The sequence below is a fragment of the Ovis canadensis genome, chromosome 1 (assembly GCF_042477335.2).
Source record: "Ovis canadensis isolate MfBH-ARS-UI-01 breed Bighorn chromosome 1, ARS-UI_OviCan_v2, whole genome shotgun sequence".
NCBI lineage: Eukaryota > Metazoa > Chordata > Mammalia > Artiodactyla > Bovidae > Ovis > Ovis canadensis.
In genome coordinates, this window is record NC_091245.1 from 126,357,769 (window position 1) to 126,372,932 (window position 15,164).

Consider the following 15,164-nt stretch of genomic DNA (forward strand, 5'->3'; position numbering starts at 1 on the left):
AGACCTCCTAGATTTCTGTTTCCCTCTGCTCAGATCAGACACATTTGAAATAGTGGCTGCCCCACTGGTCTGGGAGCCTGATTGACAAGAATGAGCAGGGAGGGATCAACTTCTGATCCAACTCTCCACAGATATATAGCATGAATGAGACATGAATCTTGGTTGAATTCCCTAGTTGTTCAGTGATTAGGACTCCGAGCTTCCAAGGCAGGGTGTATACATTCAATCCCTGCTCGGAGAGCTAAGATTCTGCATGCTACATGGCACAACCAACAAAAAGAAAAGAATCTTTGTTGTCTTATGCCACTGCGATCAGGGGGCTATTTGTTACTGCAGCATAACCTAGGCATCCTGACTAGTAAGTACAATGAGAAGCAGCTCTAGCTCTTCAGGGTCTCACTGGAATTCAAAGTGAACACTGTCTGCTTTTTCCAGGCATGAAGTTAGAAACAACCTCCTACCTCCTATTATTCTTTGTATTGGGACACTTTAGACAAAACAGGCTCTGAACAATAAGAGGAACTTCAAAATCACTCTGAAAAATGGCAGCCCTGTGATTATAAAACTCTTAAAGAGACTACATTGAAAGATTGCATTTATTTGTAAGTGTTAAATCTTACTTGTTACCACAATGAGGTATCATTATATCCCTATCAGAATGGCTAAAATTAAAAACAGTGAGAGTACCAAATGCTGGCAAGGATGCAGAGAAACTGGATCACTCATGCCTTGCTAGAAAGAATGCAAATGGTACAGCCACTCAGAACAGAAATGTAGCAGTTGCTTACAAAACCAATTATACGCTTATTATACAACCCAGCTATGTCACTCAGACAAGTGAAAACATGTTCTCACAAAACCTGTATATAAATATTGACAGCAGATTTATTCATAGTATCTGGAAACAACTCAATATACTTCTGTGGGTAAATACATACACTATGGTAAATCTATACCATGGACTACTACTCAGCAAGAAAAAAATAAACAAAGGATTGGTGTGTGAAACGACTTGGATGGATCCCAAAGGAATTATGCTACGTGAAAAGAAGAGATACAACTATATCGGATTTTTGAAAAGACAAAATTACAGAATTGGAGAACAGGTTAGTGGTGGCCAGGGGTTAGGCAAGGTGGGAGGCAGGGGGCTGGCTGAGGCTACAGAAGGGTAAGATAAGGAATTCTGGTCATGGAATTGTTCCATATCTTGACTTAATCATCACATGAATCTACACATGTGGTGATGACACTGCAGAGAATTAAATACACGCCAACACAAGCACATGTTCATCTGAATAAGGTCAACGGCCTTTAACCGAGTCTTAGTGGCAACCCTAAACTGCAGTTATTTGAGAGACTATCAATGGGGGGAACTGGGTGACGCGTAAACATATCTCTGCATGATTTCTCACAACTGCATATGAGTCCACACTTACACCACAACCAGAAGTTTTTTATAAACCTTAAGTGGCTAAAAAACAAACAAAAACCCAACTGTATCTTTATTCTCCGTCCCCGTATCCTGGTTTATCTTCTTTATTTTTGGCTGTTCTGCGTCTTCATTGCTGCACGGCGTTTCTCTAGTTGCAGCGCACAAGCCTCTCTTTCTTGTGGAGCAGAGGTTCGATGGCATATGGGCTTCAGGAGCTGCGGTGCATGGACTCAGGAGCTGCGGTTTCCAGCTCCAGAGCACAGGCTCAGTAGTTGTGGTACAGGGGCTTAGTTGCTTTGAGGCAGGTGGGATCGTCCCAGACCAGGGATTGAACCCGAGTCTCCTGAATTGGCAGGTGGATTCTTTACCACAGAGTCACTGGGGAAGCCCCTTTCCAACTTTCTTTAGAACACTTAAACTACTAAACATCACGTGTGTTTATCTGTTATTTTTTGCCTCCTCTGCTGATATGTAAGCTGTACATGGATAGAGACTGTTTTGTCTTCCTGGTGCCTAGAACATCTCTAGCACCAAGTTGATGCCCAGGATCGACTTATGGAATAAGTGAGTAAATGTGAAATATGAATGAATGAATGTGCTTCCAATGCAGCACTTTCAACATTCTGGCAAGCTCTAAAACCTAAACAAAACAATTGGATCAACATTTTGCACATTTTCTAACTCCACAAGTTACAGGTCTCAGTGCAGAACTATTCCTTTTATAACAACAGAAACGTAACTCATCTTTCCAAGTACATAATGCCTGCTTTGCTTTCAGCCTCCAGAGATTCAACACGCCTCAGCAGAGGTGAAAGAATGAGCCAAATTAGATAATTATAGAAGAATGCATTTCAGCTTGGGTGCTATTTGGCAAGCATAAATTCTAGGTCAGCTTCATGGATGCTTTATAAACTCAAGCAAAAAAAAAAAAAAACCACCAAAAAAACTAATAGTAGTCAAACAAAAATGCCATATTTGAACCATGTATCATAAGTTGAAATCAAATAATTACTTTTTTTTCTTTTTTGGCCACATGCCTTATCTCAGTGAAGCTGAGTTTATTCTAAAGAGCCAATTAAATGACCATCAAGGCCAAGCGGAGGCCAGGAACTTGAAGTGAATTGCAAACCAAACAAAAGAGCAAATTGCACTCACTTCCTGGATCTGAAACCAAACCTTAACATGAGCTGTTTGCTGAAATGTGAACCAGCTCAAGTTTGAGAGTAATTTCCAAACACACCTGAGGATTCAGTCTAATCAAGTAACCGAACCCATATATATTTAAAAGCTTCTGAACAGACTTGGAAACTCACAGTACTAAACAAATCCCAGAATAAACTCGAATGAAACTAATAGTTCTTTACGGTGAGCTGACTAAGGAACACACAATAGCAATGTGATGATCGACCTTCTTTTTTCTGAGTCAACATTATAATATGGTGAGTTTTAACGCAACTCAGCCTGCAATTATTTTTCCAAGGGAGACTATACAATCCTTTTGACAGGTGTGTACTGTGTGCAGGAGGAGGAAGGAGGAAGTTAGAGGGGTCAGGATTATAACGGACAAGGAAAGGACTCAGAGGAGATGAAGGGAAGTGTGTCCTTAGAAATGGGAAACCCAACCGTTTCTGGAGACTTCGTTTTCATACTAGGAAGAGACAAAGGCAGTCACAGGGTCGTCCAGATCCCAAAGCTGCAGGACCCTGGACCGTGGAGCGGCAGACGCGTTACCTGTGGAGAGCTGGGCGGGGAGCGGGTTCATTTCTTTGTCCACCATCTTCTGGTACAAGGCCCTCAGGCTGAACGGCTCCACTGTGAAAGGCAGGGTCCCGGTCAGCATGGCATACATGTTCACACCTCTGAAAGGAGAGACGCACCAGAGCGTGAGACCGGAAAACGACCCGGGAAGAAGGCAGAGCGGCCAGGGCCGTCGGGGAGCTGGGTCCCGCCGCCTCCGCGTCCGCCTCGGCGCTGCTGGGCCATTCCTAGAGCGCTCAGCCCTGCGCTGAGACAGGAAGCGTGGAAGGCGCGAGCGGAAGCCCAGCTGGGGAGACTCGGACCCTGGTGACAACAGGGGCTTAAAGAGCGTCGGGGCGACACAAGTGAGCTTATTATAAAACAGGGACAGACGTAGAAAAGAAACGTGGGGTAACCAAAAGGGAGAGGCAGCGGGATAACTTAGGAGTTTGGGATTAACATACACACACTCCATAACATAGCACAGGGAACTCCACTCAATATTCTGTAATAACCTATATGGGAAAGAATCTGGAAAAGAATGAATCCATGTATCTGAATAACTGAAGCACTTTGCTGTACACCTGAAACCATCACAATACTGTAAATCAACTATCTTTCAATATAAAATAAAAATTAAAAAAATAAATTCAAGGACTTTCCTGGAGGTCCTGTTAAGACTCCACACTTCCACTACAGAGGACATGGGTTTGATCCCTGGTCGGGGAACTAAGATCCCACGGGCCATGGGGCACAGCCAAAAAATTAACTAACCAACTTTTAAAAAGTAAATAAAGAGCTTCAGAAGCTATCCCCATAAGGAGGGGAAACTATGTCCTTTTCTTCTGGAAGGAAGTCTAGACCAAATGATGTGAAAAATGCCTGGGGAATCTTGTGTAAGTACGAACCTAGAATAAAAGTAGTTCCGCCATGATGTGGTTTCCAAGTGTTTACAAGGTGGAGCCCGGAGGAGACCAGATCAAAAAAGTACATGGCAAGACCCTCCACGGGAGGGCAAGTCGCAGTCTGGCTAGCCTGCTTGGCTACTCCTCAGTCCTTGGAGACAGAAGCCTCACACCCCAAACTGGTGTTTCGCTCTTCTCTTGAAATCCGTTTTGGCCTGTACCTAGAGAAATTCCTCTGGAGGTGGGGAGGAAGGGAGATCTCTTTCCCACTCTTATTTTTCGTATCATTTTTTATTGGGAGATTCTGCCATCCAGCTCACATGTGGTCAAAATGCCTTCCGAATGGGCTTCACTACCTACATCCAAAACCAAACTAGAGAACAGCAACATCTCTTGGAGGATTTTTCTTTTCCTGACGTGCAAAACCTAATGCCATTTTGATGAGATTTCCTGATGGGGTGAAATGCCTGGCCTGCCAAGAGGTCTCGAGTGCTCAAAAGTGCCCCGGGGAGTGTTTTAAAAAGAGGCAACAAGATCTCCAGTCAAAACAAATCCAATGAGACTGATTGAAATGAAGACCCATGGGGCCTGTTCCACTGAGGTGCCTCTGAATTACGGCACTCTGGAGAGGGACAGGTCCAGAGTCCACAGGCTCTGGCTAGAAGTCATTCTCGAATTGCAGACGTATACTAAGACCCAGTTCTTGCTCTGTAACTCGAAGTGGAGTTAGGGAGACGGATACATCACCATTCACTTCTCAAATGCTTGCAGGCTGGCTCTGAGTCTCAGGCAGCGTATTGATGGATGGCCCCCGGGGGGGATACCAGATAAGGAGCTGCCATCTCAGACTTAGAACTGGGTGAAGGCAGACAATCAGCAAATCAACAAATAAATAAGTTCAAGCGTTTCAACTAGTGAGTGCAGAGAGGATAAGAAAATGCTGAACTCTGCTGCTCTGGACCCCAGACGAGTTCAATTAAGGGAGAGAGACAACTATAATAAGTAGTTGAAGATGGGAGCCCTCTCGGGGTAAGTATACGTGTGTGAGTTTATCTGTCTTGGCCAACTAGTTATGAGGATAAATTATGTGGACCAAGAAGTGGAGACAAAAGGGCTTCCCTGGTGGTCCAGTGTTTAAGAATCTGCCTTGCAATGCAAAGCACACCAACTCGATCCCTGATCCAGGAAGATTCCGCGTGCTGCAGGGTAACCAAGTCGATGTGCCACAACTATGGAACCCACTCGCTGCAACCACCGAAGCCCGAGTGCCCTGGGGCCTGCTTTCTGCAATGAGAAGCCTGTGCACCGCAACTAGAGAGTAGCCCCCACCCGCAGCAAAGAGAGAAAGCCCTTGCTCAGCAACAACTACCCAGCACAGCTAAATTAAATATTTAAATTTTAAAAAAGGAAACGCAGGTAAGAACGAACAAAGCATATGCAGCACTGTGTAAAGCAGCATTTCCCTGTGTGTGCTTAGTGGAACACCATCCTCGAGACAAGACTAGATGTTGGGTGAATAAACCTTCTGCGGCCAAATAATTTGTGGGGCAGTCATCTGGCATGAAGTGGGTGAAAGGGGCTCAGAATGGGGACCAGCAGACTGAGGCACGTTGTTCATTAAGTTCTGAATGGGAGGGGCAGCATACGGTAGCAAGAGAGAGGAGGAAAATTAGCAATAGGGACGTTTGAAGGGGAGACGCCAAGACGCAGCGTGGAAAGCCGGACGATGGTGGCGATATAACAGAAGCCAGGAAGCCGGGAGGAGAGGTAGTCTGGCGGCAGAGGAAAAGGGGATTAGGGGATCTAACCTGCTTGAGAACCTTCAATGCATTGCTGCACTGTGCGTATGTTTGAGGCAGAGCCATCCTTGCTTGGAGGATTCTTGGAGACTGATAAAGAGGGAAAGCTAAGAGGGCCCTCCAAATTGTACCATTTGTGCATTTAAAGGGGTCTTAGACACATGGCTCTTGGGGATGGAAACCCCTTGGGACACTCCACAAGGTTGTTGTTGGGGACCCCGGTAAAGCTTCAGAGTCAAGCTCTTCCAACCCCCTAAGGCAGCTCAGGCCATTCAGGGCAACACTATGCATGGGCAAGGGCTTCAAATACTGAGCCAGAGTCTACAACTCCTACCCATCAGCTGTGGGACCAGCCAGTCCTGTCCCCACTCACCTCGGTGTGCATTAATTCTCGCTCTGACCCTCATACGTAAAGCTGAAGAGTCTGGCACTTAAACAAAATGATTTTTCCCGCAGGTGTTTTTTTTTGTTTTTTTTTTTGGATACTCAATCCATATAGTAGACTTCCCTAGTGGCTCAAACGGTAAAGAACCTGCCTGCAATGCAGGAGACTCAGGTTTGATCCCTGGGTCAGTATGATCCCCTGGAGAAGGGAATGGCAACCCACTCCAGTATTCTTGCCTGGAAAATGCCATGGACAGAGGAGCTTGGAGGGCTACAGTCCAAGAGGTCACAAAGAGTTGACACAACTCAGCAACGAAACAACAACAAACTGAATATTTGACCAAATTCACCCCAGATTTCCACTTCTTTCGGAGAAGTTTATCATCAACAAAAACAGTCATAAATCTGTAAAGAAGACCCAGCTCTCTATCCAGCATCTCTTACCTATAAAACATGGATAATAATAGACCCTACCTCTCAGGTCGTATCAGGGTCAAATGAACTAAGCCACAGAAAATATTGAACGCCATGCCTGGCATAATCTTAGTACTTGATAAATGTGACCTATTGGTTCATCACAAAACTTTTTAAAAACAAGAGATAAAAAGCTACAATTATATGTGTACCCTACTACCCTACTGCCAAATAATAACGGAAATCTACATAATAGTCCTACACAGTACATTTGAAAAGGGAAACCAGACTGAGCATCTTAATCCCCCTCCCCTAGAGTTTTCATACATGTTTAATATCTGGATAAGGAAAATCTAGCCCCTTTGACATTTCGGAAGGATGTGAGAATACCAAGGGAGAAAAGTGGAATGTGGTGTATAAACCTCCGTAATCCCACAGAATTAGTAGAAGTTTCAAAACACGTTCAGAATTTCCTGATGTGTCTTTTGAAACATGGCCCAGGGGCTTTCTCGCTTCTCCCTGGCAGACATGGGGCCCCCAAGAACCACAGAGAGTTTGAAAGAAAGTAACGAGATGCTGGGATGAAGGAGGGCGGCACGCGTGCATGCTCAGTCGCTCATTCATGTCCGACTCTTTGGTCGGATTCCCATGGACCATAGCCCACCAGGCTCCTCTGTCTGTGGGATAATACTGGATATGGGTTGCCATTTCTTCCTCCAGGGGATTTTCCAGACCCAGGGATCGAACGCACATCTCCTGCATTGCAAGCAGATTCTTTACCACGGAGTCACGAGGAAAGCCCAAAGGAGGGCAACAAGAAATAAAATTCAAGGCTTCCAAACAGAGAGAAATAAGGGTGAGTCACCAACGGATGCAAGCAAATCCAGAGACACTGACTAGGTGGAATACTCTGATGTCAAAAGAGAAAGAAAAAGTGCACCAGAAGGGTAGCTGGAAGAAGAGAGGAAGAGGTCCCGGGAAATGTAGAAGTGGAATCTTTGGGATTAAACCAGGGGCCAGGGGACATCCCTGATGGTCCAGTGGTTAAGAACTTGCTGTGCAATGCAGGGGATTCGGGTTCAGTCCTTGGTCAGGGAACTAAGATCCCACATGCCAAAGGGCAACTAAGCCTGTGGGCCACAGCTAGAGACCTCATGTGCTGCAACTACTTAGCCTGCACTCTACTGCCCTTGCGACACAACCAAGACCCAACACAGCAAAGTAAGTAAATGAAAATAATTTTTTTTTTTAAATTAGGAGCCAAGTAGTGGTCCTTATACTTAGTCTAATACACAAAAATACTCCCTGGAGGGAAAGCTAGGGTATCACTTGGCATCTCTGAAAGGAAAGACAGAGGGACTCAGCTCCCTGGAGAAGTCAACCAGCAACTTTAACAAGACACAAGAGACAAAGTAACTGGCAGAGCTCTGGTGTGGGGGAGGGTGTGAATACTGGTTCTCACGGGGCTGGTGGGCAGCTCATATTATACCGGAGTGAAGCTGAGAGAACCTTCAGCTGACATGCCTTGCTTCCGTGTGATTCTTCGAGAAAGAAACTGCCTTATAAAAATTAAAAATAATTCTCTGCCTAAAAGCAATAGCCTTCGACATTTCAGTATCAGCTTTCAGTACAACCTCCAATTTAAGGTCTTAAAAATAGAGTGGGAACAGATCCATCCATTTGGAAAATCAGGAAGTTCACTACTACTCCATTATATGGTCTGCTTTCAGCAAAAGATTATTTTCTTGTGGATTTTAAGAATACTCCCCCTCTTTTCCTTTCTTCCCTCTTCTTCTAAATGTGCGTGCTAGCTCCCAAAACAAAAAGTCTTGGATTTTGTAACTGAAAAATCTCTGAAGCTAAAGAAAGTTTCTCTTCTAAAAGTCAATGTGCATGTAACCTGAGGAATCCCTCCTCCCTCGCCTAGCTTTTAAAAATGCTTTGCCAAAACCCTTTGGGGAACTCGAGGCTTTTTAGGGCATAAGCCACCTCATCTCTTTGCATGGCCTTGCAATGAACCTTTCTCTGCTCAAAAAAAAAAAAAAGTCAAAAGCTCTAAACTACCCAAAAGAAGTCATCAGGCTGTTCTTTCTGTCTGTTTCTCCTGCCATCTTTCATTTGAAGGGAGTCTGAATGGAGACAAAATGCTATCCTTCCAGATTTGAGTCCTGGAAGTAGCTGGTGGTGTCTGGTGTACTTTTACAAAACAGTTTTGGGGACGAAAATGAATTCTCCAGCTCTTCCTCCTGAAAGCCTAGGTCTACACAGGGATGGAAGAGCTGGAAACAAGAAGGCGCCCCTCAGCCAACTTGTCTACCCAAAAGGAAAGCACTGGGGCAGATTTTTCCCACTCAGTGTGCCTGGGAAGATGGTCTGGATATGTTGTACAGGGCACTCAACTAAGCACCAGGTCTTCACACAAATGCTTCCCCCACTCCAGATGGCCCCCATGAGAGCCAAGAGCAGCTTTGGTGAAAAAAATGTTGTATTCTCAATCTCCAGGAGACAGAACTCTCCATTCCCCTTTTCTCTACCCTTAGAGACTCTCCAAAGTTCTCTAGAGAGCACTGTAATATTTTGAAAATCAAGTTAGTTTTGATTCTTTTCATCTAAAAAGTATATCTGCATTCAAGTTTTTTTTTTAATTAGCATATATGCCACTTTGAGGAAAAGCCAGTCAACAATAAAAAAAGGTTCATTGCAACAGAATGAACATTTAGTTTTTGCCTCTGAAATTTCAAAATTCATTGGAGATAAAGATATAGATATTTCATTCATATGGATTAAAGGGAAGAGATATTCGTATATGGTCCAAATACAAAAACACTGACCATTGAAAATAATGGGAATTCCCCAAGATGTTGCTGTTGTTCAGTCACTAAGTCGTATTCTGACTCTGTGACCCCATGGACTGCAGCACGCCAGGCTCCTCTGTCCTCTGCTATCTCCCAGAGTTTGCTCAAATTTATGTCCATTAAGTCAGTGATGCTATCTAACCATCTCATCCTCTGTCACCTCCTTCTCCTCCTGCCCTCAGTCTTTCCCAGCATCAGGGTCTCTTTCAATGAGTCAGTTCTTCGCATCAGGTGGCCAAAGTACTGGAGCTTTAGCTTCAGCATCAGTCTTTCCAATGAATAGTCAGGGTTGATTTCCTTTAGGATTGATTGGTTTGATCTCCTTGTTGTTCAAGGACTGTCAAGAGTCTTCTCCAGCACCACAATTTGAAAGCATCACTTCATCAGTACTCATAATTAAGACCCTATAAATATTGCTTATTGCTGAGACAGCTTGTATTATTATATGTAATAGGATGTTAAAAATGGGACCCCGCCCCTTTTTATTTTCCTCTCTCAATTTAGGCTGAATCTTCAGGATGATAAATGCTGCTGATTCTTATACCCAAAGTGAGACCTGAGCCTTCCTGAGCAGGACTTGCAATGGAGAATCTTCTTTATGGTCAAACTCTCACATCTGTACAAGACTGCTGGAAAAATGGTAACATTGACTAAATGGACCTTTGTTGGAAAAGGGAAGTCTCTGCGTTTTAATATGCTTTGTAGGATGGTCATAGCTTTCCTTCCAAGGAACAAGCATCTTTTAATTCAGGGCTGCAGTCACCGTCCACATGCTCACCATTTTCCATTTCCATTGTTCCTGATTCACTAGAGGAGAAGTCTCCTAGGGGCCCCATTGGTGGGGAAGAGTTTTCTTTCTCACGGTTTCCTTGAATGACAAGCTGGTTTTCTTCCTGAACCAGTATCAGAAGTCTTAAAGAAAGGCCCCATCTACCTGTCAAGGTCACAAAAGAAAACAAAAGCACGTCTGGAGATGGGAGCCTGCTTTTGGTTTTGGAAGTGGACTCTGCCTTCTGTTGTTGTTTCAGAGCTATAAAGAGGGATGCTCTGTAATAACAGTGTCTGACCCAGGGAGAAAATTGGTCCCAATTTCACTCTTTTTCTAAACAGCCTTTCAAATTAAATTCTCTTTGGGCTTTCCATTTCCAGTGCTGCCAGCCAAGTTGTGGGCACCAAACAGAAACCTACCCAGCATCTCAGACACAACACCCCAAAGTGGTGGGAAATTCATCTCTTAAAGAAGGCTCTGAAGTTGTGTTTTCTCCAAGATTAAGAGCAGAAGGAATCAGGCTTTTCATGCCTTCCTGCCTTTGCTCAATTGTTCCCTCTGCCTGGAAATTTTCTCCTCCTCTTCTCCACCTGACAAACTACTTCATCCCTCAGAAGTAGATTCAACTCTCCTCCGATGACTCTCTTTAAAAAAAAAAAAATTTTTATGTGGACCATTTTTTAAGTCTTTATTGAATTTTTTGTTACAATACTGCTTTGTTTTATGTTTTGGTTTCTTGGCTATGAGCCCTGTGGGATCTTACCTCGCCAACCAGGGGCTGAACCTGGACCCCATGTATTGAATGGTGAAATCTCAACCACTGAACTGCCAGGGAAGTCCCTGATGCCTTCTTGAATTTAACCTACCTGAGCAACCACATTTGTTCTCTGCACAGTGTCTCCTGACATGCTCTATTGGTTTAAAGGTGAAACTTCTAGGTCACCTATAAGCAAGTGTCTTAGCTTGACTACCATAACCTGAAGGGGTGGTTTAACCACCAGAAGTTAATTTTCTCACAATTCTAGAGGCTGGAAGTCTGGATCAGGATGCCAGCATGGTCAAGTTCCACTGAGGTTTCTTTTCCTGGCTTGTAGACAGCCACCTCGGAGAAGGAAATGGCAACCCACTCCAGTTTTCTTGCCTAGAGAATCCCGTGGACAGAGGAGGTTGGTGGCCTGCTGTCCATAGGGTTGCACAGAGTTGGACACAGCTGAAGCACCTTAGCATGCATGCATGCGTTGGAGAAGGAAATGGCAACCCACTCCAGTGTTCTTGCCTGGAGAATCCCAGGGACGGGGAGCCTGGTGGGCTGCCGTCCATGGGGTCGCACAGAGTCGGACACGACTGATGCAACTTAGCAGCAGTAGCAGTAGCTAGCCACCTTCTCTCTGCGTCCTCACATTTGAGAGACTAAGCAAGCTCGTCTCAAAAGAACACCAATGCCATCATGAAGTCTCCACCCTCAAGACCTCCCAAAGGCTCCGTCTCTGAATACCATCACATTGGGAGTGAGTGCTTTAACATATGCACTTGGGGGAGACACCATTCAATCCGCAGCAGAACATGTTTTTGCACACGTGCTCAGTCGTGTCCGATTCTTTGCGACCCCATGGCCTCTAGCTCGCCAGGTTCTTCTTGTCTATCTACAGAATTTTCCAGGCAAGAATACTGGAGTGGGTTGCCATTTCTTACTCCAGAGGATCTTCCTGATCCAGGGATCAAACTGGCATCTCCCGAGTCTCTGGCATTACAGGCAGATTGTAGATAGCAATAGCTAGTGTGTTCCATTTTTTAAAATAACCACAAATTCCACGTTACTCTTTCCATCAAGGAGTAGAAAATATCTCTCCTCCTGACCCTGGGCTTGGCTACTGGGCCATCTGTTTTGCCCAAATAGACACGAACAAATGTGACTCAGAGGACTCTTCAAAAGTATTTCTGCAGCAAGGCTTACCCTCTCTTACTCCAGAGACTTTTCCACCATCATGTAAACGAAGTTCTACATACTGGGGGTTTTCTTTGCTTTCTGGGTTTCATATAGCCAACAATGCATTGCCTATAGGGCACAGCAAGGACTGAGACTTCTGTTTTATGATTTGACCATCTGATGCCCTCTCTTGGGGGGCCTGACGGAGGCTTACAGGCCACTGGGGGCGGGGATGAGGGGTAGCCGAGACTTCAGCCTGTCCAGTTCATCCACTAGGTAGCGCACTGGACTTCATAAAGGAAATATTTCACACTTGGGAAGAGATTGGCTCTTGGGATCTGGACCGGTCAGTTCTCACTCACCTTTGACCTTTCCTGAGAGGGCAGAGTTTGCATAACAGAAATTTTTCATCTCACAATTCTGGAGGCTTGGAGTCTGAGCTGAAGGTGTCAGCAGGGTTGGTGTTCCCTGCGGGCAGTGAGGGAGGGTCTGCTTCCCGCGGCCCCCGAGCCTCTGCTGGTTTGCTGGCCATCTGGGGTTCCTTGACGCAGATGGGTCACCCAGGTCCCTGCCTTCATCGTCGCATGGCCTTCTCCCTGTGTCTCGCTGGATCTAAATCTCCCCTTTGTATGAGGACACAGTCCTATTGGAACAGAGCCCATCCTAATGATTTCATTCAACTCATTCAAGACCTCATCTCTAAGTAAGGTCATATTCTGAGGTCCTGGGGGTTAGGACTCCCATATGTCTTTCTCTGGAGAGACGCAGTCAACCCATAACATTTCGTTGTGCATCTGTTTACAAATGTCCCATAGCCTCTCCCTTCCTTTAGGGCAAAATTCACACCCCTTCCCACTCCTTCCCACGCTACGGCCTACACACATCCTGTTCTGTCCTGCCTGGAGCCTCTGCCCACATCTTCTTCCTCTCATAGCTGATTCTTCTCATCCTCAGATTCGGCTTTGAGGTCTTCTCAAGAGGCCACCCCCATCCTTGTTCCCTGCAGCCCTCCCACTTCCTCCAGAGAGGCTACTGCAGTGAATTTATAGCTTTTTAAAAAACTGCCTGCCCGCCCCACTAGAATCCTACAAGAGGAAGAGCAACGTGGCAGAAGCAGTAGAGGGTGACGACTAAAGGCAGAACTCTAGAGGCAAACCACCCTGGCCCATCCTGGCCCCATCACCCATCAGCTGTGTTATCTGGGCGAGTGTCTACAGCTCTTCACGCCCCAGTGTCCTCATCTGCAAACTGGGACAACGCAGCATTCGACCGAAGACTTCTGAAGCAGGCGAGATGAGATGAGCTGAAACACACAAAGCCCTTGAACACTGCCCGACACTCGGAGGGAGGTATGCAAGGGTTAATCACGGTCATTACAGGAGCTGGACAGACTGTTGTGAGCTCGGAATTCAGCCCAGTGCCTGGCTCCACAAATATGTGCCGAATGAACAAATCTCTCATAAGCCAGTGTGTGGCTCACGAGGCTTCCTATTGGTTTTTTAAGCTTTAGTTTATAGCATCCCTGTGAATGAGGTGTGGATCATGGGGGTCTCATCCCCCTGGGGAATGTTCCAGGGAGTCAGCTAACACAGAGTTGCTCTGGGAAAACCTGGTTTCTAGAAAAAGTAAAACATGGTCTTTGGTGGCTGAGCAAGGGTGAGAATTTATTCCACCTCGACTCCCCATGTTGGGGACCAAAACAAAGGACTCAGGGGGCTGGGGTATCTGGTCTACCTGGACATCCCCCATGGGCCTCCAGAGTGTTGCCAGGATCAACTGGAAGCCCAGAGTCCGTAAATTACATAGTCACTTAACAAAGCCTTTCGTGTACATTGCTTGACAGCATTATGACCAAGAATGAGGCCTGATGAGAGCTTTCAAGAGACCTTCAGTTACACATCATCATCTTGAAAAAAAAAAGAAAAATGCAATTAAGTGGAAGTTAGCAGAGAAGTGCCCCACTGCCCCAGACACAATCCTGCCAGCAACAAGGGTGGAAGAGGGAGGCGCAGGTCTGGGCATCCCAGTCTCAGGGCATCTCTGCTTCTGCAGTTTCTTCTGAAGCTTCACCTCTGCCTGGATGGAGCCACTGGACGGATGTGGACACAGCAGGTGGCAATGGCCCAAGCCCCTTTATTTTAATCCCAGGGCCCCAAAACTAAGAAAGGGAGCATCTAAAATGGTCACTAAACGTGGATTCCTTTCCAGGGTCCAGGGACTCAGAAGAAGGGACAGGAACAAAGACTGAGCTTAACACTGACTTAGGATCCTTCTGCAGCCTGTGCTTTTCATTAAAAGTTAATTTTTACTTGACTATAGTTGCTTTACAACGTTGCGTCAGTTTCTACTGTACAGCAAAATGAATTAGCTATATGCACACATATATCCCCTCTTTGCTGGATCTCCTTCCCATTCAGGTCACCACAGGGCATTAAGCAGGGTACCCTGTGCTGTACTCTAGGTTCCCATCAGTTGTCTATTTTATACACAGCATCACGTGGCACTGCTGCTGCTGCTGCTGAGTCGCTTCAGTGCGACCCCACAGACGGCAGCCTACCAGGCTCCCCCGTCCCTGGGATTCTCCAGGCAAGAACACTGGAGGGAGTTGCCATTTCCTTCTCCAATGCATGAAAGTGAAAAGTGAAAGGGAAGTCGCTCAGTCGTGTCCGACTCTTAGCGACCCCATGGACTGCAGCCTACCAGGCTCCTCCATCCACGGGAGTTTCCAGGCAGGAGGACTGGAGTGGGCTGCTGTTGCCTTGGCACTAGTAGTAAAGAATCCCCCTCCCAGTGCAGGAGATGCAGCCTACCCAGGTTCGATCCCAGGGTAGGTAAGATTCCCTGAAGAAGGGCATGGCAGCCCATTCCAGCATTCTTGCCTGGAGGATCCCACGGACAGAGGAGCCTGGCCAGCTACAGTTCATGGGGGTTGCAAAGAGTAG

At 45.9% G+C, this 15,164-nt stretch overlaps 1 protein-coding gene across 2 annotated transcripts in view; it reads right to left on the minus strand.

Moving 5' to 3' along the window:
- Positions 1–15,164, minus strand: part of HUNK (hormonally up-regulated Neu-associated kinase) — a 133,732-nt gene that overhangs the window by 47,868 nt on the left and 70,700 nt on the right. For both annotated transcript variants that reach the window (XR_011248476.1, XM_069549413.1), the window contains exon 5: positions 3,164–3,291. Coding sequence is in view for 1 of the 2 variants with exons in the window: in XM_069549413.1 (XP_069405514.1) it covers positions 3,164–3,291 (128 nt within the window). In the remaining variant the exon portion in view is untranslated. The remainder of the gene's footprint in view (positions 1–3,163; positions 3,292–15,164) is intronic.